At 33.5% G+C, this 27,998-nt stretch overlaps 1 protein-coding gene across 7 annotated transcripts; it reads right to left on the bottom strand.

The window, feature by feature from the left end:
* Window positions 1-79: 79 nt before the first annotated feature.
* On the bottom strand, window positions 80-27,859 carry LOC120347462 (myoferlin-like). 7 transcript variants are annotated; one of them, XM_039417494.2, is made up of 55 exons: window positions 27,671-27,859; window positions 26,377-26,432; window positions 25,812-25,903; window positions 21,715-21,811; window positions 21,406-21,490; window positions 21,226-21,313; window positions 20,866-21,040; window positions 20,613-20,757; window positions 20,422-20,537; window positions 20,048-20,088; window positions 19,888-19,970; window positions 19,604-19,694; window positions 19,119-19,247; window positions 18,936-19,021; window positions 18,438-18,461; window positions 18,193-18,293; window positions 17,857-17,979; window positions 17,514-17,691; window positions 16,931-17,055; window positions 16,561-16,667; window positions 16,138-16,330; window positions 15,645-15,712; window positions 15,465-15,552; window positions 15,236-15,376; window positions 14,758-14,826; window positions 14,553-14,675; window positions 14,066-14,234; window positions 13,821-13,957; window positions 13,499-13,672; window positions 13,306-13,381; window positions 12,604-12,768; window positions 12,015-12,056; window positions 11,074-11,214; window positions 10,630-10,808; window positions 9,999-10,070; window positions 9,087-9,236; window positions 8,772-8,948; window positions 8,434-8,520; window positions 8,182-8,356; window positions 7,993-8,060; window positions 7,816-7,866; window positions 6,053-6,157; window positions 5,823-5,954; window positions 5,532-5,621; window positions 5,254-5,411; window positions 4,898-5,068; window positions 3,624-3,780; window positions 3,416-3,544; window positions 3,024-3,112; window positions 2,657-2,803; window positions 2,303-2,493; window positions 1,853-2,037; window positions 1,536-1,645; window positions 1,196-1,343; window positions 80-864 (listed from the first exon to the last, which is right to left on the bottom strand). In XM_039417494.2, exons 1-55 carry the CDS (start codon window positions 27,768-27,770, stop codon window positions 829-831), a joined length of 6,435 nt encoding a protein of 2,144 aa, XP_039273428.2. In that variant the 5' UTR covers window positions 27,771-27,859; the 3' UTR covers window positions 80-828. The 7 variants fall into 7 exon arrangements, with proteins under 7 accessions (XP_039273428.2, XP_039273395.2, XP_077966434.1 ...); XM_039417461.2 differs by lacking the exon at window positions 7,816-7,866 and adding an exon at window positions 7,171-7,527; XM_078110308.1 differs by lacking the exon at window positions 7,816-7,866 and adding an exon at window positions 7,171-7,527 and having other exon boundaries at window positions 12,021-12,056.
* Between the last annotated feature and the right edge of the window lie 139 nt (window positions 27,860-27,998).

Here is a 27,998-nt window from a genome sequence, read left to right as displayed (position 1 = left end):
CCTATGACACTAAATGCTCCATGTTACGAGAATTTGTACAAAACTCAAACTATAACCATCGTCCAGTATACACTCAATATCTGTTATGTATTAAATTATTATTAATTATCAATAATTTAATTTAGAGATCATTCCAGTTGAAAGGCGATTCGTCAATTAATTTAAATCAATAAAATCTATAGGCAATATAACTACAACTGAAATTATTGTGTGTATATAGGAAAAGATAACAAAACATATATATACATTGTATAAGTACAGTGAGAAAATTCAAACATATATTTGTACTTGTTTATCTTAGTGAATGGTCAAATATAAAAGATATTGTAAATCAACAAATATGGATCACCGGCAGAAATATTGGGGAAAACAATATTTGTTTTTGTAGGTTCAAGCTCAATTGCATTCTGCACCAAAATGATGTAACACAAATTACAAATGTATTTAAAAATTTCAGGACATTGATTTCTGTTTTTCAAAAATATATATATATATATAAGATATAATATGACACAATTATTGATGACGCTTTCGAAATATGTTGCAATCATTTCTTTCTTTTTTAGGACAATAGCATGATATATATTCTTCTGATATTTACTACCTGTAACATATTTTTGCATTTCTAAATGTTTTTACTATGACAAATTGTATATTCGAATCAGCAAGCCACAAATAACTAATTACTAATGAAGCCAAGCAGAAAAAAATAGCAACCAATACTCGTAAAAAGATGTTACAGGATCGCATAGCAATAAAATACGGTACATCGAATCACTGGGGAAGTGGTTAAATTCCATGTTTTACACATATGTGACGCTGGTACGTTTAGAATTTTCCAAGAAACCAACCCGTGAAAGATCCCTGTAATTAAAAATTATATTGTTAGGGGATATATGAAGGATTGTACACAAAGTAATAATAATAAAAGTTAAAGTAATTGATTCCATTTCCTATACGGAAATCACTGCTGAATGAAGTAACAGCTAATCGAAATTATGTTAAATACTCAATGGATGAAAAGTATGAAACAATGGAATCATTATTCCGTCAGAGAAAGACAATTGCGATATACCATAGAACATTCATATTTGAGGTTTCAGATAGAGCGGAATGATCGTGAATTCGATAATATCGCAATGATGCTAATTTGGGAAAAAAAAAAAAGCATTATACCAAATTCGTGCATTCTTACCGGGAATGTATATATGAATAATGCGAGGAATACAATGAGCAAAAGAACGAGTAATATCGTGATAATGATGCAGCCATATTTTTTCCATATTATATAACGGAATGATTTCCACGGTGATGTGAACCAAGCAAAGGACGTTGCTGGGCGCCTGAAACAAAAAAAAGTTGCTTAGTGCTACCGACTGCTAAATGAAACTAATTTATGTTCCACGAATAACCAGAAAACAAGAAGAAAGAAAATATATCCTCGACAATTAAATAACCAAGAAAAGCGAAACACTTCGTGTCCGATACTATATACCAAACAACCTTTGGATCAAAATAATATATTGTATGCTTACTTTGGTTTTTCGAGTTTTGGATTTTCATTCGGTTCATCTCTTGCTTTTGCAGCAGGTCGTTCTTCGTGTTCTTCTCTCGATATGACTTCTACCGACATTTCAATTTTACCCTAAAAAAAAGTAACATTTGAATTGAATAAATTATATGATCAGGTTCAACTACGTAAAGTACATAGTATGTAGTATGAGAGTAAAACTAATTGATTTTCTAAAATGTTGGAAGACTAATTATCTTATATAAACGTTGAGAAATGTGTCAAAATCATCCTAGAAGTTTACCCTCTTCATGCTTTGAAACAATACAAAAAAATACTTACCGCTTGGACTCTTTCACCATCTTTCATGCAATATAAAGGCCACCAGCCATTTAGCATCTTCTGGTCAAATAGATTTACAACGGGAACAGAACAATTTCCCTGTAGGTCTGGTATATTTTTTATAGTTGCAAACTTGTTGAATTTCACACATTTCGGAGTTTTATTGAGTGGAAGAGATATTTCACCTGAGATAGAACAACATAAAATTTTCTATTTGCCGGAAACTACTATGTGACAAATCACTACCTTTGAATCGTATAGAGATTGTGCTGACATTGATTCCCCCATGGCCCTCGTTGGCTCTATGACGTGCATACATGTAACATACATCTATGTCTAATATACTAATGCTTCTCTTTTCTTTTTTTCGTGTTTTAGTTCGTTAAAAATAAAAATAGAGATTTGAAAATGTCTGCTTCGCCGGTACTGGTACGTTTGGTTATAACTTACTAATATATTCGTTCGGGCCGAAAAGATCATTGTCCCAAACTTGAAGATTTAGAACCGGAGGAACCTTTGTTGTTGTTTTATCCATGCTCCATAAATGCTCTTTCTTTGATACTACGACAACTCTTTCTTGTGGAAGATACTCGAACGGGAAAACAAATCTCCAGTTAAACATCCCAGTGCCGTCAAGAGATCTGACAAAACGTTCAAGAAATTTACCAATAGGTAACAAAATGATTGATTTATGGTATGATAATGCACGAACGTTGGAAGTATTATTAAGAGCACTAAATTTTATTGAAAGTATGAAGTATTAAACTGCTAACAATGCCAAGCAATATTCTGTGTATTTTCTACCTGTAGTGAACATCGGTCTTCTGTTTTTTATGTTCCAATCCCTCTATCCACCCTTTTACATAAATATCAGTCATCTTTTCACCAAACATAGATGTATCCATCATTGGAATTTCACGACAATTCCACACAATCACTCTGATAAAATACCTAAAGAAAAAAAAACTTTTAAATTCACACTGTTTTGAACCACAAATTCTATGTTTCAAACTCCGTAAAACAATCAAAACGAATTGAATAACTTCTAAACACATGCGATGTAATTCCACTGAAAGCCTTTCAATTACAAAAAAAAAAAAACATGATAGGCTCTGTTGATGATATGGTAAAATGAAATATGTTATTGAACGTTAAAACAAAACAAACTCACTCTGAAGGTTTTCGTGGTGTGATGTCTAACGGATCATCTGGTTCACCATATTGCTTTGGGAACATATCTACCCATAGTTGTACTCTTCCCTGCAATATAAATATAACATATTGATATTCCTTCAAACATTAAAATTTGACATTAAAATTTTACTACTGTTCTACACAGGGTCGGGGTTAGACTATAAAGACGTCATACAAACTTCTATAGAACTAATTATGGCGTCATAATATTACTATATATATTAAAATATGAAATTTCAGTCACTAGAATTAACCTTGTCTTGCCTATAGATAAAATTGACCTTGCTTTAACATCACTACAAATTATAAAATATTTGTCATCAGCACACAAAACACAAAAAACGATTCACATTAAGGAGGAGCAAATACCTGTTCAATTCCAGGCATGACATCAGTGAAAAGTGGTCTCGTTTCAACATGTTCAGTTACATGAGGCATAGTTCTCAACACATGTAGAGCCAGACGTTCGTCTGCTGATCCCCAATCTTTGCATGGTGACTAAAAGAAAATATTTATAATATAAATATTCATATACGGTACAGAAACCCAACAAATATGCTCAAAATATTGGACCAACCATATTCTTCTCAAACGTTTCAAGTAAATATTTCTTTTTGTTGAATAAAACACAGGTATTTCCGTTCCAAATTGGTTCGTCAATTCCAAGGTCTTTTGCTTTTTGAATGAGCCAGTCTTTTGGAGTTTGTTGGTCTCTCCATTTATTTGTTCCGCTTCTACAATATTAAAAAAAGTTTATTTATACAACTGGCAATAAAACATCATAGCCATAAGACGCACTGACTTTTTTTGACAACTTACGATCAATAATAAACCGCAACAAATTTTTTTTAAACATATGAAACGTTGTACACCAATTCCTTCTTAGTATTCAAATTTTTACTATTTAATTTTGACCGCTTACACCTATCACTAGCCCAAATAGTGGAGGGTGCTTAGAAAATCGCGACTAATATGATTAATTTATCGTTTTAATCAAGCGTAACTATCAGTCGGGGTTACGCAAGACCAGATACCTTTCCTTGCTCTATGCCTTTGCGCAAATGGATCCATAGGCGTGTAAAGCGAGGGCGTTGTAACTAAAATAAAGATTATTCTATTTGATTCAAGATTATGGCTGCACACTAACAGACTTCTTCAGAGAAGCATTTTCAAAGTAATTTTGTAACAATATTTTTTGAAAACGAAACGTTACAGAAATACATCAGTGTTAATGTCTATCAAAAGTGTTATACAATGTGCGTGGGTTCAATTTTGTAATCTTGGTTTTATATCCCGATTCATGGTAAAAAAGGCTACTCATTTCGGCACCAATTAACTTATATATACATAAAAAGATTTAATAGTTTAAACCAGGGGTCGGCAACTTGCGGGCCGGATCAGGCCCGCGACGCTTCGATAAATTATAGTACCAAAACAGCTGTTTTGACGATTATATTCTTTACATAACATAATTTAGTGTGAGACACGTGTAGACTAAATTATAATATAATCTAACAAGTATAAAATTCACAATTACTCGTTTAATGAGCTCATAAATTCAATTATAATTAGACAAATGGCAACAAAACGCAGAAAAGTGCAAAGGGTTCAATGGTGCTGAAATATTCAAATGTCATTTTTTAGATGCAATGCAATGAGGAAATAAATCTATATTCTGTTCGAGAGGTGTATCACTGCTTGATTTTTATTATAAAAGTTATCATCCGTTCGGTTTTCAACTTTCTAAAAATATGTGTGGCCCGCCAATGACTTGCAACCCTTAATTTTGGCCCAAGAGAGACGAAAGGTTGCCGACCCCTGGTTTAAACCTATGTAGGCAGATTTTCTTACGAGCAGTATGATTTTGGCAATCCACACCAAGCTTTGAATTTGCTGAGATATCGATTCTCCAAATCTATGACAGTTTCTCCTACTTTGTCGTCCGTTCCAATCAGATCCCAGTCAAAGATTTCCACTCTCAAATCTTTTTCCATAGGAAGAATCAAATCCAATTCAAACATTCTAAACGCAAGTATGGTATATTGAGAAATTATTATAATAATAGATTTGATAGTTCACATTAGCTAGTCGTATTACTTAATGAATCCAATGCTATGACCAAATTTTGCACTACTTTACTGATACATAACAATACTTGACCAAAGTCAAGGAAGATTATGCTATTGAGAAAATATATAAATTTATACCTTCCAAATGTGGGATTCAACGTGTTGGGTAAATAGTTGGATCTATCTAATATCCTCTTTTTTCCGACCTTGATTTTCAAATACGGATCAGCAAGCCCGTTCGAATCCTGAGGTGCAAGATCAAAAGCTCTCACAACGTAAATTCGCACTTTAACTTCCTGAAAAAGAATAGTTGTTAACGGATTAAAAGTCTAAATTGAATTAGTCCTCGGCGTTGCAAATAAATTTCCATATTTTGTTAAAAAGAAAGTTCGGTTATATTTTGAAAAAATACTTACCACGGGATCCGTTGATGGAATATTCTTGAATATTCGTTCGGGCATTGGATCATTTGGATCCGCTGGTAGAGGATACATGAAAATAGCTCCCTGTTGAATAAAATGACAGATATATTAATATTTCATCTATTATAAATAGAGCAAATGTAATTGTGCTTTAAATCTTTTGGCATTTTTTGTATCAATAATGACTCATGTATGTTGTACATAAATAACAAAAACGTTCTCCTGACCAGTTCATGACTATTTACTAATAAAGTGCAAAATCACAATGCTTTTATTTTCTATTACCTTGAATTCTCCCACTACAGGAGGAGCATCATCGTCATCTTTCCCTTGCTTCCCTCTGAATAATTCGAATGTTTGAATGAAATCGCTGAAACGATTATACGGCTCTTGCTTTTCCAATTCGCTTCTATAGACCTGTGGGAAATTGACATTAAAGTATCTCAAGTATTTAAAATTTTAATTTATTCCAAGTTACATAACTTATCGCTTTAACTACATATACCATTCTTTACCTTTATAGTGTCCATCCCTGTTGAAAGGTACTGTCCGCATTTGTCAGCATCTCCTATGGAGGCATAGTATTTAGACCACCAGTCAATTTCTTCCTCTCTAAATTCCTACCACAGAAAATATCAACAATCAGTGGAGTTCAAGTTAAAAATTGTAGACATTTATAATATACATATAAAAAAAAAAAACACTTTAATGTAAGGCATAACTATAGCAAATAATTATTCATAATATCACATGCTTCGTAAATTAGTAGACTTTAACGCATCTCAGGATTCCTGCGCGAGAAATCATGCAAATTATAATACTATATGTGATTCAATTTTCAAATAATTTAAAAAAACAAAAGTAGAATTAGTTTTTAACTCTAAAAATATCATAGGTTAAATGTAGCGTGTCGCGAATTCAACGACACTCATTCAATATATGATGAAGATATCATGTATGGCGATGAGTACTGAAATACTTTAACATAAGTTTGATATGAGTTGACATTGAAATGCTTATGGGTGATGTCATTCTCACTTTTAGGGTGAAAATCAAAGCTCGTTCACGTCGCCTTTTATCAGCTTTCTAGAATGAATGTTGAGATATACAAACATGATTTGATAAAAGATGATTGAAAATCGTTAACTGATTAAAATAGCGGATTTTAACCTTCGAATTTGTGCTCGAGTGGAGTGAAAATAACTAGCTTTACACCTAATTTGAAGTAGTTTAATTTCGTGGTGGAATCAAAGTCGCTGGAGTCCAAGATGCGAACTTATAAATTTAGAATGTTATGTCAAATGGCAAATAGAATCCTTGGCCAGCACTATTTATAAGAAATATATGATTAGTTATTGATGTTGTTTCTTGCTTTCTAGATATAAAATAGCATTTTAGTCATTTTTATTTTGCCAAAATGTTTACTATATTAAATAGGGGTCTTAGCAACTACATGATTCACTGTATTGAATGTTACTACAGAGCATATTATATAGGTGTAAACATGTTATATCCAAAATAGCGTAATATTACGACTTATATTAGTGATTATAACTTCTTGACTAGAAATCTTTGTCATATATCATAAATAATTTTATAAAAGAATATTGTTACACGTAAGACTTGAAACTACCTCTTCAAAAGAAATAAGCGGAACTGCACTAGCAATTTTTTTCCCGAAACCTTCGATGCTCGCCAAAATTCCTTGGGCAAACGTGTCTTCCTCCTCTTCTTCCTCTGATTCCTCCATTTCATCTTCTCCCGGTTGGTCCGGGTCGTATACCTCAATAACCTCTTGAAAATTATATTCACTGTGCTCAGAAATTGATAGTCGGGGCTCTCCCGAAGCATCAGTGATCACAATGCTAGGTCCCATGTCTCCCAACTCGTCGTTGTTTACTAATACTCGGTCATCGCGGTACGATTCGAATGGTGCTTCTACCACCTCATGTGGCCCTACCACACTCCCCATTCTTTTCAACTCCTCCCGCTTTATAATTATAGATTGAGATGATCACGTGATTCAACGAATGGTTGTGATTGGTTGATTGATGGTGTGATTGCGAATTTGATTTGAAGTGCATGGATTTGGAAAAATTGAAATGAGAAGAACATTAATAAGTGCTTATTACATAGTGAATGTGAGTACGAGTAGCATTGAGTGACTATGAATTTGAAGTTATAATTAAGTCATGCGTTGTAATTAATCTTTTACTACATGATTTATGTAAATTAGTCAATTATGACGAAATTATAGTTTGCTCGGTCTAATACCAACCACAGGTTCCGACGTTGTTGGGATAATTGACGACAACTTGAAAGAGTCCAGCTAAGGTAGAAACACAAACTTATCACATATGACTTCATGTCGGTTAACAATTCAATAAATCGAATTTAATATAATTTCCATGAACTGTTAATCACTGACGTCTATATAGCAATTTATTCAACTTACCAGTCCTTTACTTGCACCGTCGTCAACTGGTGATGGTGGGATCACTTCTATAACAGTTGGGTCATCATCTGAAAAAGAGGATAATGGTCTTCAAAATATTCGGTTGAAGTCATTGTACCATAATTTAGATGATTTATTATGATGTAATTGTTACAATAAATATCCAATACAGAGCAAAGTAAATTATACCAAATCCTTCGTCATCCTCATGAAGGTCTGTTTTGGGTATAGGTGGAGCAGCAACAACGTGTGCAGATAGGTCGGATATGATGTGTTGTCCTACCGTTGGCCTTCGTCCGAATTTCCTGTTGTCTTTCACTCGTATAACAATAGGTGGACAATAAATTTGTTCTTTCGGAAGATTCTGTCATTGAATACAAGTAATGTAAAATACCGTGGAATTGACAGTAATTTACTCTTTTTTATTTAATAAAAGCTTACCGCTTCCAGGAAAAATACCGGCTCAGAAAAATTCGGAAACTTCTTTATATTCTTGATCACTTTTGACCGAACTTCTACATCACCGATCTTAAAAAAAAATTTGAAGAAAAAAAATTGGGTTCATATAAAATCATGAACATTCAAAATGTTGAGTTATATTATTAATTAAGATGTACATGTGCGTACTCGTGTGGTGAGAAAGTATCTTTAACACTAATTCCGTATATAAATGAAAATGCTTCATTGCGATAAAAGTTCATTATATTTCATATATTTATCTATTATATGTGACTACACCAAGAGTCTAAAATGATAATTAAAATGTGAGTTAACAATACCTCTATCACGACGCTTGGTCTGTCCACACTCAGAAGTTTAAATGATTCCATATTTCGCACTCCCCAAATGACAAACTCGAGCGCAGTTCTTTGTAGCACAGGTCGAATTCCCGGGGGAACTTTAAAAACTTCCATCCGTCGAGGAGGAAGAAAAGGCATCATCTTGTCTTCAGATTTCTATAATTTACCAACATACTTCTATTAGTTTCTGTACGAGAACTCGCTATTGCAATAAATAAATGTTGTTTTCTGGCGCATATCGTCATAAGCATAATGATCTACATCGGCATACAAAATTCTCATTTAATATCATACCACCAATAATTCAGCAGTGGCCAAAACGCTTCCTCCTGCCAAGTTTCCGCGCATGATGTCAAACCAGGCTAATCTTGGCGAAACTGGTTCTTCGGGGTCAAGTTTAAACATTGGTTGGAGAGTGGCTCGTCCCATAAACTCCAAAGATCCCTGTAAACGGATATCGGATAATGGTTCACATATTTCAGCAGAAAGACTTTACTAATAAACATAATATTTGAAATAAGAATAAAAATTTAAATAAATTTAATAAAAAATGACTTCTGAGATTGGTTGTTTATAAATCATGCAATGATGCCAATGAAATTCCATTTTTTATTATGAATAGTGATTTTGTTAAAAAGTAATTAATAGATAATTCAATGTAGCAATATGATACGACAAGAAGCAGAAATTAGGACCCGGCAAAGAAGTAGTCCCGCGTCTAATTATAGTATATAAACCTGGAGATTTAAATAGAAAAATTGGACATGACGATCAAATAACGACTACATGGCATTTTAAAATATGTATAAATTAGCTTAGTCATAGATGTGGCCGTTTTCGCCTATATGTTCCATAATAAGCTAAATTCTTGTTTTAAGAAGAAAATAGTCCCCTAATAAATAGCATCCGATACATTTGGGTTTCGCTGTTATTATATAAAAACACTTTTTAGCAAGGTAATATTGCATACAAAAAGGTTACATTTTAGTGAATTGCAAAAAATAATAAAATAGTGAGTTAGTAGCGCGTTGTTAAAGAACCGTCGAAAATTATTTTTAGTCATTAATTAGTAAAAGTTATGGCTTTTCATGCTAAAATAAAATAATGAGAAAACAGGTCAGGTTAATTGTATTCATCGACGATGAATACTAACTCAAACATCTAATCAGGCAATGACTGATTAGGTTAATGGTGATGGACTTTTACTTTATTAACGTGTCCCCTCTTGTCTTCAACCTGATTTGTCCTTGATCGTCGACCAGTAAAGTTTATAGGAACCTTCAATAAATTATTATACTTGAAATACATTCTTGATCGCCTTTTTTCATCCAGTATCCAGTAATATTATGTCATTTTAATAATCTTTATTATAATCAACATTACAATGTGGAATACTTCGCCACTGAGCTGTTTTTCTTTCCGTTTATATAAAGTTATCCGACTTGGTAATGTGATAATAATATAACAGAGATCTTATGTTGCAATCTATATCATCAATATGCGACATCTTACAAGTTTTTGGAATTTCAGTAGTCGCTTTTCACCCTTTCACTGTAAATGATTCTTTTTCCAGTGGTAAGAATGCATTTTAACATTTATTTAGGTCTAATGACATATGAAAGTTAATTTGCAAGCATCTCCATATGCAGGGAATTAATAAGTGCATTCATTCTAATTGTTTTAAATTTTCGATGGCCAAACGTCGTTCGTCGCCTGTTGAGTGGTCGATCGTGTAATGATGTGTTAACAAGCCTAATGTTAACAAGCCTGAATGAAATTTGCCTCCAACCAATATTCAAGCTCAAAATCAAAACAATTTTAAATTCCCATAACTTACAATGTCATCCTTGTCAAATACTTCCAAAATAACATCTGGACATGAAGATCTGAGATGATTCAAATCTCCATAATAGTCCATGTCCATTATTAGAGTCTGATCCCAGATTGGATTCAATGTATGACGAACGAGTTCAGATCTTTTACATAAGCTCATGAAAGTTGCGTATACAAATGGATCTGAAACAAATATATTAATTTGTACCAAACTGTGAAATACAAAATTTTTATATCATCTGGTGATCTATAAATTTATCTTATCTGAATGAGAGAGTCAGTTTTTGGCATATCTTCCTGAAACACCGATTTCATTCCAAAAGTATGTCAGCTTGAAAACGGGAATTCAACTAGCATTAAACTCAAAATTTTGCACACTACATAGAAATAATATTCCATGACTTTGTAGAGCAAAAATCATATTCAAATTACAATTTAAGACACAAACCTGAAAAACTATCCTGGTCCATGGGTAATAAATCTCTAGCTTGATAAATATAAACTCTTAGTTGAAGTTTTATTGCTCCTTCAAAGTTTAAAAAAATTCTAGGTGTTGGCATCTTGGGTACCTTAGACTTTTTTGACTTTGCTAAAAAATGATAAAATAACGTAAACAAGTATAAATTACGGTATTAGTAGTTTTGCAGTTTGGGTGTTAGGTATATATTTTGAAATAATCAATCAACGTAACATTATAACATATATTCATGATGACTTGAGTTTACCATTTTCATTGAAATATTATATTGTTCTAAACAAGCGAAAAAAGGCAGTCCCACGTTTTCTTGCAGAAACACATCACTTAGATTGGAGATAATTTGACAATTAGAGGGTGAAGTCCGATGCTACCCTTATTATTATAGCATAGCAATTTAACACACAAATTAATATCTGATTTATCGAGAAATTAAAACGAATTTACGAAGTAATTAATTTGGTGTGAATGAAGGTTTATTATACTTTGATTAGTAACTTAAAATGACGACACTAATGAATCTGATGCGACAAACATGTATTATATTGTTAAATTTTTATATGCGGCTTGACATGTTATGTGTGGTGAAAAGCTATTGACACTGAATGGCTTGTTTTTAATTTCGTGTTAGTATTCATATTTCATTGATCAAATTTTTATACCATATTGAAATATTCAATTTATCTATTGCTTGTTATCAATGCTGAATCTAGTTTAGGAAGTTCCATGCTTAATGATTTGAGGTTTTGCAATTTTTGAATATGATCAAAGAATCGTTGACTATCAAACTGATTCATGCAAAATTGAGTGCAATGATAAATTTTGTTGACCTACAGCTATAGTTCAATCGTAACAAAATAGCGTGGTTAATTAGTGCCCAGCAATGATATTTAATTCTATTGAGTGATTTCTACCTTTACCAAATGAAAATATTGAAGACTTTCCACGCTTTCCAGCTGAAAGAAATCATACTTTAATGTTGCCAAAGCGTGATATCCTTATAAGCCGTGGTGAAAATAAAAAGTCATGCTGAAAACTATTCAAAACGGTCGCTAGAAATTTGCGTGATCATGAAGCACTAAAAGCATTAGAATCCATAACATTCTTCTAGCAACTAACAAAGAGCACATAGCAGCTTCAAGCAGAACATTTTACAATAGCGTTAGGAAGCAAAAATCAAATGTTAAATGTTCCGGTCTTTACATCTCAAAATATTTAGTTGTTAAGAGTTTAGTATAATTATTGGTCTATAAAATTATCATATTTATAATGTATGAAGTATTATTTTTCTGGTTATCATTATTCAGTTATATATTCAAACGTAGACTTCCATTTTGATCTACACGTAGACATTATCAGAATAGCTTCAATAGATCAATTGAACACATTGTTCTTTGAGTCGTAAAAATAAAATTTGACGAACTTGAATTTTCTAATGAACACTAATCATGAGTCAATAACTACTGTTTTGTTTTAACTTTTAAATGATATTGAATATTTTACCTGAAGGTTGTGATGCTACGCTTTCTTTTTTCCCCTTTTTCCTCTTGAGACCAATTTTCTTTTTCTTTTTTGTGGTCGATGAACTTGCTTGTTCAACATATTCTTTATGATCATCCGAAGTAATTGCACCTTCTTCTGGTCTAGGATCACTAAGCATTTGAGATTCTGAAAACATAATAACAATCATGCTCCTTTTTTCTATTTTTCTAAATGTTAGCAAAACGAAAATGTAAAATAACAGTGTTGCGGTATGCGAAATATTTTCTTCGTCATCTTTATGTATCTCTAGGTGTTTTGGACAATTTTGAAACATAGTGAAAATAACAAGATTATAATGCAGCAAACTTGGCTTTAAATTAGTCCGCATTATTGTAAATTTATTTGTCTCCTATTTATACTTTCCCACCACGAAAAGAAATCTATAAAAGCAATGCTAATACCAACGCAGGTGATTGTAGTTGTTGCATATCAAGTTAAACTTCCACTGCAAATAACATAAAAATCCTTAAACTGGAAACACTCTAGTATCATATAACCATGTTTCGAATACACAACAAATAATATGCGCCGATCAGAATGAAAGCAGTTTAAATATAATGTATCTGTGATGTATCCGCAACCCGAAACTATTTGGAATGTCGACGCTGAATAAACGACACGCGGAGGTTAACAACGAAGTCGTGTAATATAGAATCCGCTTACCATCTGGTCCTGGTGAAAGTTCCTCTCCGGATGGAGACATTGCAGAAGTTTCTTCTGGGATTGGACCATCGGGGTGCTGTAAAATTATAAGAAATATTTGATATTTCCAAGGTGTCTACGTATCAATCATATTTTAATGTTTTTTTGTTTCTCAGTCTGTGTATTTTTTATACAATACAACATTAAAACTTACTACTAAAGGTCGATCCAAACTGAATATTGCCGCTGATCCTCTAGATTCTTCAGCAACCATTCTTCTCATCCATCTTCTTCTCCGAACCAAATCAAACGTTTTTGAATCAGGATGAAATGTGCTTCCACTTGTTTTGGCATATTCCCATCCTTCCTCCAACGCCATGAGTTCTCTCTGTAAAATGAGAAGTCAGTAACGGTATTTTAAACTAAACTCGCAATAGTTTAGATGGAAATAAAAGACTTTTACTTGTAAATATATATATAACAACATATAATGTTCTCATCAGACACATTAAAATAGTCAGTAGTATGCATATTACTTCTTTTCTGGCTTGTAACTTCGCGTCAACACATTTTTTTGTTCGAACCCATCTTCTTCTTCTATTAAGATGAAAAACTTTTTCCATTGTTTGCCAAACTGGATTCTGCTCTTCGGTCGTTATTGTATATTCCCATCCTTAAAACATTAAGTGATTTATCAATACAGTATATTTGTGAAAATATATAAATCAGCCATATTGAAAGAAACAAGTTCAGTGAGTGAGGACTGTCATCGACGACTTACCGTCTTCATCACAAGCTCTGTTACAATCGATCTCCCATTCGTCCTGCCAGACCCAACCCTCTTGACTTTCTATCGCATTCAAATTGGGAATAGGATCTTGATTTGAGTCATACATTCCTTCATCCTCCCATGAACCCCCAGGGAATCTGTATTGAACTTCATACGCTTCCTGTAATTAGAGTCACAGATGATATTAATTTAAGGAACAATTTTTAATGGCAATCACGCAATTTAACTAGATACTACGAATGGTATATTTTACGTGATGCATTATCTTCTAACGTTCTGTATTTTATTACTCAAGTTCAAAATTGCCATTTTTAACAAATTGCCTTTCGGAATTTGGTATAAAGCCATGTCATATTCAAAACCCACCCGCTTTTTGACTCCCCTTGTTAATATATAAGAGTTTTGTACTTTTGTGACAATTGATTTCATCAATACCTATGCTGCATTCGGATAAATGTGCATTTTAAGTTGTACTTACCTCGGTGTAAACATCGAATCCTGATGAAGCGTCATACAGCCGATTTGTGCTTGGGCTAATAAACCAGTCTTCATCCCATTGCCAACCAGGCGGGCAGTTGAATTTGTCTTTCGGTAGAGGAATCTGAAATTTTCAATTTTATTTTTATTTTTCACATTATAACTTTTTTTCAAAATAGAAATGATCTTAACAAATTTATTATTACCTCCATCGTGCGATCTTTGAATCCATCTGCAGACCATCCCTTAACCGGTACTTTCGATTCCGTTTCATACTGAAGAATAGTAAAAAAGTTTCGAATTTGAGAAATTAAAAAATTACTTTACTTTATATGAATAATCTGACAAAATAGGCACTAATCAATATTGGTGTTTTAAATCAAGTTTGTATATTAAAATATGATGAAATGTAAATACGAATTCATTTCCGATTACAAAATTTTACCCTTGAGTTATTATATATATCCTAATTTCGGACACTCTGAAGTATGCGCACCAAGATGGCGCACAATCTGAACTCAGTTCGTGTACCAGGTTAGGATTCAGGTTGTGCGACATCTTGGTGCGCATACTCCAGGAGTACCCTAATTTCTACCCAAATTGGTCTCACGTAATACATTTTGCGTGTATCACAAGCTAAGTACGGCCCCGAGTTCAGGCAAATCACCTGTAAAAGCTATTTACCGTATCTGCGTAGACTGATATCTTCCCTCTAGAATTGAAATCGAAATCGTCTTGATCGGATGCTCGACCAAGCCAAACCATCGCTTGCAGTTGACAGGCTATTTTATAATTCTTCTTGCTCTTAGTTCTCGCAGTTGGATACTGTAATAAAAAAATGTGGAAATGTGTATGAGGTTACACATCATGAGTGTTTCTAGTTATGTCATAAATAATTTTCTAGTAAGAATACCTTCAAAAATATATTTTGCATTCTACCACACATCCTTCCGCAATATTGTTCTCTTTCTTTAGAATAAAGTACTTCGTTAGCAGGTATTCTAAAAAAATAAACAAAGATGGCAAATGACGAAGATATTAGCTTTGCTAATTGGACAAGAGTTACATCAGTTTTCGAGGTTTGTACTTTTACCTTGCGTATGCTATTCTCTTGTTATCCGACAACATCCATATGATGACATCAGGCATGCTGCTTTGAGGCTGAAATGTTATGATTTGCATTGATTAGTTTGTACAATACTGACGTAAACAACTATTAAGCACAGTTAAACCCTCGTCTAAAAAATAATTGCGATTTGAATTGCATGGCAACCCAAATAAATGTCACACATATTGGCTAGTGTTATAAAATGCGATTATCTACATTCTACGAACTAATCAGGATTATGAATTAACTGTTATCTATACTTGTTGGTAAAGCACAGTACTGCAATTACCGGACAGCGATTGCAAATTTTTTTTATATAGCATGAACCAAGCTATATTGGAAGGCTATGGAGTTGGCATAACCAAAATAGTTATCTGTGTGTATACATTTAAGTTAGGATATGCATTCCATAGCTGCTGTTCTAAAAACTGAGTTATGGTATTTATAAATTTAGTAAAATTATTTAATAAATTCTCACCTCATACGCCATCTCTTTCAATCTTTCTAGGTAATCCTCAAGTGCAACGAGCGCAAGTTTGGCATCGGTACACGTTTGTCTCAATTCAACTGCTTCTGTTCGTATAAGAGATAACTGTTGTAATCTTTGTCCGTACAATCTCGAGTCTAAAGAGTTTGCTACAGTTCGTCCACGAGGATCAGGAACGCCTTTTCTGTAAATGTCAGCATAAAGATTTCAAATAGAGTAATTCAAAGTGCATAGGAAAATAGGCTAATGCAGTATCACAGTTTCTCCAGATACCCACCCTTGCCCCATCCAGAGTCCACTTATGGCACGACTGGAGCCGATTTTTTATATACATGTATATATTCGAAAATCAGTCGATATATTCAGACATATCAAATGCTTTATTGAGATTGCTTAAGCATTGGAAAAACTTACGTGCACGCCAATAACAACTCGTTTAAAATTTCAACGATTTCTGAAGCAATTTCGATTTCGTCACATTCATCTGCCATCATTTTCTTTACACGAGCAATGTCTGTTTCCTAGAAAGGGAAAAAGTTTCGTAAGGTAGCAGTGGAGCGAATTTTTTCATTACGTGTGATGGTAGGCAATAATAGTGATTATCGATTGATTCAACAACTTGCCACGACTGGAAACAAGTATTTTATTGTCGAATAAAAGATATATCAAATCCTATATGGCTGTTCGAGAGCTTTTAAAGCTAATGTATGAGAATCATTTCTATTATTGATGCGGGTATAGTAGCCAATATGTCCACAGAGCGGAGATAGATTGAAAAGCTCACCATGGTTGAAATCAGTCTTAAGAGAACATTGAGTGAATGATATCTGAAACCAATGTCTTCCCAGTGCGAGGTCACACAAACTACAGGTTTCTTCGAAGCCCATGGAAGATAGTAGTAATAAGTCCCTGTATATATAACAAAACAAATGTTGAACTTTCCTCCTTGTGTTTTATTTTAAAAAAAGTAAATTTCGGCCTGGTTGATATGATGATATTGAATTGAATATTGAAATTGCTAATATTGAAAAATTGCAGTTCATATCGAAAAAATGATAAAGCGTGAATTAGTAAATTTGTGGGTACAATGGCCTAGCGTGATTAGGCATCCCGGGATCGATGGGCCAACAAAACGGAGGCGGTCAAGCGATACGAAATAAAACCTTTTAAGTAAAATGAAACAGCAAAAATTCAAGTGGAATGGGAATAATTTTTTTTTAAAGATAGCCTTTTCGTGACTTCTTCCATTTCCAAGTGCTGAAAATTTGAAATCTTCAGTTGGGAAGATATCACCTCAATAACAAGTTAACAACAAAATGCATTTAGCAAAACAATTTAAAAATAATGCATTTTTGATCACGACTCACCTTCAAATATAGCTTGAGTTGGTTCAGTGGTTGACGAACTTGCTTGCGTTTCATTATCAAATTTGTTTCCATAATTTCCCATTGAAACTTCAAACTCGATGGGCTGATCAGCCTTTTCAATCATACTAGCTTCTTGGAAAGCAACAATCAGACGATATTTCCGTCTTCTTAGATATTTCTAAAAAGCGTATAAAAGCGTTGAAAGCAGGTGTGAAGAATCATATTTGTAGTTTGTATTTGAGTTGATTCAATTAGAGCATACTGGGTACAACATATATAGTACTTTTCTTGCAAAAATACTGAACGATTCGAACAAACACACACATGCCACACATCAGACTACCTTTGTAGCTGCAACGATGTCATCTTCAATAGGTTGAGAAGATGGAGGATTTTCGATTCCTTCTTCTTCGACTTTCGTTTGCAATTCAACCATAAGTCTTCCCCGGTACGCGCATCCATCACACTGAAAATTGTTTTATTTGATTTACATATAGCAAAAACACGTGAACGGCTATAAATTTCCATCCCAGTTAAAGAATTCAAATGAGTTGGAGTTTTGGCAACTTCTGGTGTTTCTACCTAACTTGCAAATATAGTGCCATACCGAACACTCAAAAAACAAAACAATTTTTCGTTGTCAGTTGTTTACTGTTATGTTTCATTTTTAATTTCTTACCTTTCCCAAATTCATTCCTTCAAGGTTGTCTCCAAACTCCGAAAATTCTCTCGGAGAACCATATATGTTAACGAAAGTTGGCCCAAACGTAGGCAAGAAACCTTCAAAAATAAATAAGGTGTATCTATTTACAACAACTATCAGTATTTTCAAGCAATATTTAAAAACATTCTGGTAAAATAAAGCATAGAAAAAAGCAATGAAACCACGAAAAAAGAAAGACAAATAAACACAAAACCTCTTACCATCATCGTCGCCTTCGTCCATTTCTGTGATCGCCATGCATTGAAAAGAAGGAAGAACATAATATCATGCATTCAAACATCGACACAAATGCAACAAAATGATAAACAATATCAAAACAGGCCAAAAAAAAACACAAACGAAATATTTAATTAGAAAATTGAGTATAAAATATATAACATCAAACATGTTTGAAAATTTTATATTGAATAGATTTAACCTTCAATCTTGAGAATCACGGAAATGATTAAACAAAAAAGTAAAAATATATAGAAAATATAAATATCGCAATATAATAAATATATCTCGAGAGTTGAAGATTTTTGTACTATAAAATGAAATTTCAATTCTGCAATAGAAAGGTACATAGATCGGGATTTTGCAAACTTAACATCAACTCAAACCAAAAAATCAAAAAGCCAAACGTATTTGTAACTATTTCATTCAAAACAAAAACGAGCATGCATAGTTTCAATCCATCTGCAGAATATAATAAATACCTGAATCCGAGTCTTCTCCAGTTGATGAAATTTTTGAAATCGGGATCCTGAAAGTTCCAACTGCGTCGTCGTGACCTATTCTGTCCCTGGTACATAGAAGATCATATTATACTATCACAAATGTTTGGATATTCATTATAGATTTGACTTATCGAAGAATGAAATAGAATATTTCAAATTTACCAGTCATAAAGAGTTAATTGAAGTGTGTCGCACATCGATGGGAATTTCAAAGGTAGAGCTAATTCCTCATTCCATTCTGGATTATTGTTCTGTTCGATCACTTTTGTCTTTCGCTTTTTCCCCGCAAACCTTTGAAAAACATTGCACAATATAAAATGTTGTAAAAAGTGTGCTTAAATGTTCCACTCTCGGTACCGGCAACTACAGGGGGGCATTAAGGTGAACAAAGCCCCATGGTGTTGTTATTCGAGTAAATCTTATAGTTCTGATAATGCATAAACAACATCAATCTTCTTATAAACAAAAAAAACGTTTTTTACTTTCTCGTTGTTTAAAAATATTTTTGATGAAGATATTGACATCTAGGAACTCCTGACCGTTGGGAAATATCAGCGATCATGGCATTCTACAATCTTGAATTGTTCATGTCGGTAACTACATTGGGAATTTTTTAAATGTCGGAAGAATTGATAGTCAATACTGACCTGAAAACGGCGTATGGATCAACGAGAGTCCGTTGTGCTTCTTCGCCCATACCAATGAATTTCTTCATACTTTGAAATGCAGCAGTATCCACTGCGGAACAAAATATTAAAAAGTATTACGCGTTCCCGGATTTCAAAAGATAATAGATAGGAGACCCAATTGTTGACCTAATGGTCTTTGAGCAATAGTGTCTGTATATCTTCAACAAGCACGCTTTTATATTTTTAATTTATTAGCAAAGCGAATAAAATTTGTAGAATTGTTACATTGTAAACACACTTACTCTGGGGAACATCTTCGGCTTTGAATACTCGCAGGACAAAAGTTGCGGAACGAAGAGCTGCTCCAGCAGGCGTCAGAAGGTTTCTATCGAAAAAGATATATCGATTACATCGGGTACCGTGTACTATAAAAAATAGCGGTGACTACGTCATAATGCCTACCCTTCCACATCGTCGTCTTCTTCTTTCCCACCACTGTCACTCTGCAAATTGTAGTAAAATTAAATTTTATGATATTTGATCCACACTCATTTAAAATTTAAACAACGTGTCATATACATGAAACAATGCAAATTGTATATAGTTCATACGTGGCAGAGTGATGATGAATGCGGTAATAAACGGAAATTGTTGAGCGTGTGTTACACGCGCTATGTCAAAACAAAATTCTACTTTTATATCAAAATGTAAGCGATAACAAATACTCGTTAGTGAGGAAGACTGGTTTATTTTATTAACGCCTCGCCTAAAGACGTATAAATAACGAGTATATTTTATGTAATCTATTTACTTTTTAGCTTATTTATAGCACTTACAGGTGGCTCATCCCCAGCTCCCAAAACACAGATAGTTGCTTTCAGGTAACCCCTTGGTGTGTTTGACGAATCCTCTGGATCTGTCAGTAAGATCCACTTGCGAACATATGCATGACCTTAAAATGAAAAAAGCTCAATATGTATTGTTAGTTTACATTAAAGTATGTATCAGTGCTGATGATGACACTTACCTTGCTGGTCATAGACATTCCCAAGATCCAGTTTAAAAAATCCAATCAGTGCATCAGATCGAAGACGTTTTGAATTATTGACAGTTAGTTCTATTATACAGTCATAAAGATTTTTCAAAGATTCTTTAAAATTGAAGATCATCATCTATAAAACAGTATACAAGTGTCATAATTATAATTTTGTCATCCATTACACTAATGACGCCAACAAAGGAAGCGACTTAGTGTTTTATTCGGTATATAGGCCTATTACCTCTTCCCACACAGGAGCCGAGCTCTTCTTGACTCTGGTTATTTTTATTTGGTTCGGTCCGCACTTCACTTTGACAACAGGCTTTATGTTTGATCCTGCCAATTGCCGCCCTTCGTGAATTTTCACTCGAATTTGAAAATCTTCTACTTTATCAGATAATTTACTACGATCTGTACTGTAATGCCAACAATAAAAATAGTTAATAATGATGTGTACTGAAAATTTTAACGACAAAAATAATGAAAATTTTGTATTGCTTGAGTCACAAATTCTCAAATCAACGTTTCAAGTTCATCAATCTTATTTATTAAAGTATTAGATACTCAAAAACCATTATATACGTGAAAGCTACGTTCTTACGTTGTTTTTATCGCGCCTCCCCCTCCTCCTCCGCTAACATCAACCCCTTCATCATCTTGGCGGTCATCGCTGCTATCATGGTCACCTTCTAAAAAGCAATTTAATTCGATAAATAAGTAATGTACTTTATGTATTGTAGAATGACAATTTGCTTTTATATATTGTTACATATAATGTTACCTTGATCTTCTGCGTTTTTATGTTTTTGTCCTCCTTCATTCTCGTCTTTTTTCTCTCCGTCGTCCGTGACAATCGCCAACTTACCCTGTAAGCAGAATATCTTTCACTGAATCTGCGGTTACTACACATGGTATTACTTGAAATAAAACTCTGATAGAATACCGTTATTCTTCCAAGCAACTATATTAATATTCACTTTTTCTTGCGATTTGTCTTGTGTTATAGTTATATAAAGCTATTTTTTCAACAGCAATATAGATTCGACTTCGTTTTATGATTTTAAAACGATCGTTTTTGAACTAAAATTACCTCTCCAGACTTTCCATCTTTTCCTTTCAACATTAGATGGTGATGTTTTTTGCCACCATGAAAATCACGATAATCGAGAGAAGCTTGACCTATAAATCTGTTAATTGATTGAAAGAATCCAAATGAATGGTATTATCAACGTTTTATCATATCTCCCCGACGGAGACAGCAAAATTAAAAATGATAAGAAACACACATAGTCACGAAATAATAAAAGCTCACACCACTGCACCACTTTAAACGCATCTAAGAAAAATCTGAACTTGACATTCATGACCTAACTGCACCGCTTGCCTTGGATATCCTGGTATTTTTGCAAAAGTCTAAAGTTGTTTACACCACCTCCTGATCAATTGTTACACTTTCTCGGGTTGTAGCGGAAACGTCCTACGCTTGTTAAGAAATGAATCCAAAATTGGCCACGCAAATTTAAAGCCTACATGAACAAAACAATTATTCCCTCTGCATTGCAAACCAACTTCAAAGAATGGTCTGCATCAGGCAATGTTTTGTTCATTATCAGTAAACTACGCGAATAAACAATGCAATGATATAAAATTCAACTTTTAAGCGAAATACTATATCAACGCTTTAACTATGTCTATACCTTTAACTATTTAATTAATTAAGTACGTTTGATTACAAATGATGATTTAGAAGTTATAACTGCCCAAAGTGAAGAACAAATCTGCACCCAAATTGCATCTTACACACCTATAGACGCATAAAGATGTATCAATATAAATTATTGCATTTCAAATTTAAAGTAGCGTGACTTTATAGGGATTGATTTGAAAACTTTCAAAACAAAAAGAATATTTCGGCTCACACGTCATAATACATTTTGAATTGATTGTACCACACATGGCAAAGCTTGTGATTATATAGAATAAAGTCCCAATGTTAGGGCTCAAATGCTCAGATAAAAGGTTGAATTGATAATAACTTTTGCAACTTTTACCTCCATATTGGATGCAACTAATCTAATGTTGAATATGAATAAAAATAACATATAGAAATGCATTCAATATACAGGGTGGTCGCTAGAAAAGCAGAAATTTGAAGGTCAGATGAGATCACGAATAAAATGCGTATAGATACCGGTAAGTGGAATTGGAACTATATCCCATAAGTTAACCTTCAAAGCTACACGAGCCTGGATTCCTGGGTTAAAACACTGCTCTGCAGTGCGCGGACGACATTTTGGGCATCCATGAGTAAAATATAAAATATACCTTTAAAAAAATGTTGTAAGAGTTATGTTTTGTAAAAATAAATAGATGTTTGACAAATTTTCTGTTTTTCGAGCGACTACCCTGTATAATTTTCCTTAGTGAATAGTTGGGCACATCATCTGTGCAAAATGCATTCCCTCAAATATCAGCAAAAAATTTGGAAGTATATTTCATCTTGAAAATAGATACGTTCCATGCTCTTGTTTTACTATCAAAATCTGACAGTGACAAGCTCATCACGTCACACAAACACAGTATGCATGAAACTATGAATGGATGGATTTATCTTATCTCATCTGAGCCTTGTTGCATTTTAATTGCTGTCTAATATTATAAATCCATGCTTAACACAATGACTAACTTTAATGACTAAAATCTTCACTCATATACAATTTCCAACTGAAATAAAAGTGATTAAACCTAAGTGTTTCACCTCAGCGAAAAAGGAAATCGTTAGTTTATTTAATATGTGAGCAACGGTAAACGTATTAACATTTCCTTCCCGTATACTATGCTTTTGACAGGCAGAAAATATATTTAGATAAAGCACCCAGACACCTCATCGACTTATTGATTAGAGTGTTTTGATGCGATAAATGACTGGGCCTCCCTCGATCGTGTGTGGTATTGTTATGCTGATTTAGATTTGAGAATCTGCGACGATGTCCAATGTAAGATTATCATTTTTGCTGTTTGCTTCATCTATCCTGATTTAAATAATGTAAATACTATTGGCAAGGCTATGGACAATTGCCAAAGTACATTTTACATACCACATAAACGTTATTTTAGCGTTTAATATAACCTGTTTAACCTGTTAAAAGCGTTAGCTACTTCTAAAAGATGCAAACTTATATTATGATTACAGAAAAGTTTGCGACTTGTACTTATACAGAGAATCGCGGGGACAGATTCAGCGACCGTACTCCTGGATACCAGATCAGGTCGGCGGAACCCGCAGCGCCGCACACACGTCAACTTCGCACAACTTGTGATTTGATTTAATCAAGTATTCGCAACTACTTTCGCTCACAATCATGTGAGTTTTATTCAAAGACATTTATGGGCCGTGGAACTGAGAGTCGTAAATATTGAATGAATATATGAACGTTGATACATGAGCTCAATCAACTGACTTAATGATATATAGTATATGAAAAAATATCTCAATTCCACCCCATTTTACAATTTGAATGAAAAAAAACAAACGACCAGTTGTGAACCATTGATATATATATATATATAAACCAAATTCATTTTGAACAATCATGCCTCTTTTATAAAAATAAACAAACCAGAAAATTTTAAGCGACCCAGCTAACGTCTGTACTCAATATCCACAATATTTGAGGAGATACATTCGCTGTAACCAACAACTGATTACCAACTAAAAACCTGATACACAACAGATTCTTGAACGCATAAAAGGGCAGTAAACTACTTATAAAGAATGCGCTGATGAGGGATGGGGCCGTTTTTATTGATTGCCTAATTTTGTGATCGTTGAACCGGAAACGATACCAAATTATAGCATTCATTGGTACAAATCAAATTATCATTATTAAACTAAGTGGCAAATCGCATTGTATTTTATTAAATAGTTTGGTGTAGAAGCAAAGTTGCAAATTTTGCAGCCCGTCATTGATTCTATATTGGAAACTAAGGAAGGCGATCACAGCTTTACAACCTTACAAAAGCTTGAAAGCTATACAGGGTTTCACATGTCGTGTACAATAACGGTAATAGCAATACACCAATGCTCAAATATATGGACACGAAAGCCAAACGAAATTCGTACCAACTATTTCCTGAAAATCATAATCTGAACGAAGCGGTAACTATTGAACAGCCATACGATAAGTCACAAGAACCTGGCGGACTGCCCTACCTTGTTTGCAGCTTTAATGTGAATTCCAATACCAAATAAATCGAGCCACAACGGTATTATAAATTTTTCCCATTACCGGTGCAGAACCATTAAAAAATTCCGACTTTCGCGTGTTCCGTTGACATGGGAGTTCCGTTCCACGAGTTGCGTTGCCAAGCGGTTGCGGAACCGCTACGATTAATTTTTAATTTTGTTGACGTCACCACACAAAACGTCGAAGTGAAAAACGAATCCCATAGAGCCCAGAGGAAATTTTTAAATAAATAAAAGTAATAGTCCTCTAGCGATAACAACGATCTTTTATCAATGAAACTTTTAAAGCAATTGGTCGAGTAGTTAAACAGAAAGGTGATTATTTCACAACAACAACATAATAACAAAACGATTCATAGGTCCATTTCGTGTCCAACGAGGATATTTCAATACTTCGTACTACAATATTGGAGCACTATGTCGTTACGCAATGTGAGGTGTTCTATACAATTGATACATATGATTAATTAACTTGATGCCCTTGTTTCCTGTAGCAAACGCGCGTTCTTTATGAAGATATCTGGATAACGCTAAGAAAACGATTTACATGATCAGCCTGAATATTAATGTAATATTGGTACGATACTGAGTTATTAATTCTCAGGCAAGTAAGGATTGATTGTTAATTAACATGCATCACATGTCAAGATTCGAGCTATTGAAAATGTATATTTGCTCTACTTTGGAAGTCCACCAGAGAGAATCCACAAAAATAGGAAATTTATCACAATTGAATCAGAAATACATTCTTACATGCATCATATCAGCTACTTATGTTTTGTGTACATATTTAGGAATTTGGAATATAATCATTGGTACCGTCTTGATTGCTATATTATTTTCAAACAGCTCTTATGTAGTTCCCATGCGCCGACATAATATGTTTGTACACTACATGAATTCCAAAGTTACGCAGATTCCTTCGTTATTATCAAACTTACTTATCACTTGAGAGCATTCCTTCTTTATCAAATACTCGGAATTTTATTGAGTCTTTGGCTTTGAGAACTCCTTTCATTTCAAATTCAAGTTCCTAAATATAAAACAGTTGGAAACTAAAATTTATGCTGTTGATTGAAGTGGATTACCGCAAGTTAGATTTAAAGCGGGATTGGAAGCGATGCGCCGCGTCCTTTCTCCACATGAACACAATCTTTTATATACATTTTCGCCGAAATATAGTCGTATTGCAAAACACACGTTACGTTACGTTATCGACAAAATATTACAAATTAAATGGATATGTTATGTGTATATTGGGTATGCATTTGGGATTATGATGCGATCGAATTTGAAGGTTTCACATGTCAACCCGCTAACGGAATAGTTATAATATGAATGTGCGAGAATGAGATTTGTACAAAAACTACCGTTTTTAATTTAAATTATGGCCCTTATAACATAGTACAATCTAATTTTCGTTTGTTCATACTCAAAAAAGGAAATTATATAGTACGCATAAAATTTATTGGATAATCAATTTTGTTCGAAGTTTTGACAATTTACCTCGTTCCATTCCGGATTAGTATTGTTCTCCTTGACGGAAGTCTTCCTTGTTTTACCTGGTAATAGAAGCATAGGTATCATGAAGTGAGAAGGTTGTAAATTTGAACAGTTTATGGTTGGAATATATAATACATTGTGTCAAATTTCTCCCGTTAATTCATCTATATGTGTTTAGGTAGTATTCATTCGTAATGTCTCGAGGTCTAACGAATACGATAGCGCTTGGTTTTAATGGACTTTCGTTTCACCAAACATGATACAGTATAATATACAACATATTAAAATATTTAGTCGTCAAGTTAGCTTTATAGGAACGTATAGAATAATAGTAAAATAAATAAAGGAGTCTGTGGAAGACGTATTGTTTTATGTGTAAACTGAAGAAGAGAACAAATAAATTTTACGGTCTCCACCTTGTTAACAAACTAACTCCATGACGGAAGTCGGAAAACTTGTACGTGTGGTACTCGGAATTGGCCATAACCGGGCCGATTCCGAACCCTTGGCACATCTATGGAATATGCTCGGCTTTAAACTACAGCTCAACTATTACCTTGGGTTCGTTTTGATTACCAAGAAAGTTATAAAACGTTTATCGCTCATATATGTATATGTTTCGATGATATCAATTGCACCTAAATAAAGTATTTATAACACATGGTATGTTGTTGACGTAAATACAAATTGATATATTTTTTCTTTATTGCTAAAATAATCATTATAATGAGCATCGTAAAAATATATACGTATGTGACATTTATGGGTTGATATTTTCCTATAGAAAAAAATACAACCAACATAAAATCATTGCTTTCACAATTTTTATGAAAGGTTCAATTTTCTAACAGTATGATAGCATATTTCGAAATATTCACCGAATTTAGAAAAGCACTTTAGTGTTCAAGTTAGAGAATCTCGAGCTTCCAAGAGCAAACTATTAAACTTTCAAATAGATATATTTAATTCATCATAGTAATGTTCTTTGAGAGAGAATAAATAATAATATCGGATGAATTATCAACAAACTTCTCTAGGGCGAGATGCGAAAAATTGGAATAATTATTAAAACTTTGTCAAACACAATTATGCTTTTGTTAAAACGCGTTTTTACGTCTCTTTGCAGTAAATTTTGATGCTTTTGATATACAAGCATTTCTGGTGACAATTCAAATGTCGGTAATATTTTAGTATGAGTTATTTTTTTTATGTCAAGTTTGCTGGGTAGGTCAGGTAAATTTATAATAAAATATAAAAATAAAAAACAAAAGCAAAAATTTACAGAAAAAAACCTCACCTCGAAATGTTACAGAAACATAGGCATCAGTGACGTCACTACCAAATTGAGGTAATCCGATACCTCGTAGGATCTTTACTTTAAATACAGAAGATGACATGATAACATTCGTTACAGAATTCTATTTAAAATTCCCACTGCGTAGTCGGTATTCCTGGATTGCTTGTTTCTTACATTGAGACAATCTTATTTATACTGTGCAAAGAAATGAACGGTAATATTACTATGATTTTGCAAATGGCATTACGTGATAGCACGAAGCAGACATTACACAAATGGACATTGTTTTCTAATACATAAGATAATGTTTCTCAAATTTGTACTCAAG

The sequence above is a fragment of the Styela clava genome, chromosome 1 (assembly GCF_964204865.1).
Source record: "Styela clava chromosome 1, kaStyClav1.hap1.2, whole genome shotgun sequence".
Classification (NCBI taxonomy): Eukaryota; Metazoa; Chordata; class Ascidiacea; order Stolidobranchia; family Styelidae; genus Styela; species Styela clava.
The sequence above is the reverse complement of the archived record's forward strand: the minus strand, read 5'-3'. Positions and strand labels throughout refer to the sequence as shown.

Bases quoted from the DNA above. Each gene is read 5' to 3' on its own strand.
- LOC120347462 (XM_039417461.2), bottom strand. From the start codon at position 27,770: ATGTCATCTTCTGTATTTAAAGTAAAGATCCTACGAGGTATCGGATTA. The intron at 14,235-14,552 runs GTAAGTACAACT...CTCTAATTACAG, and splicing joins GATTCGATGTTTACACCGAG to GAAGCGTATGAAGTTCAATA. The intron at 8,061-8,181 runs GTATAATTTACT...CCTCTTTTTCAG, and splicing joins TGAGGATGACGAAGGATTTG to ATGATGACCCAACTGTTATA.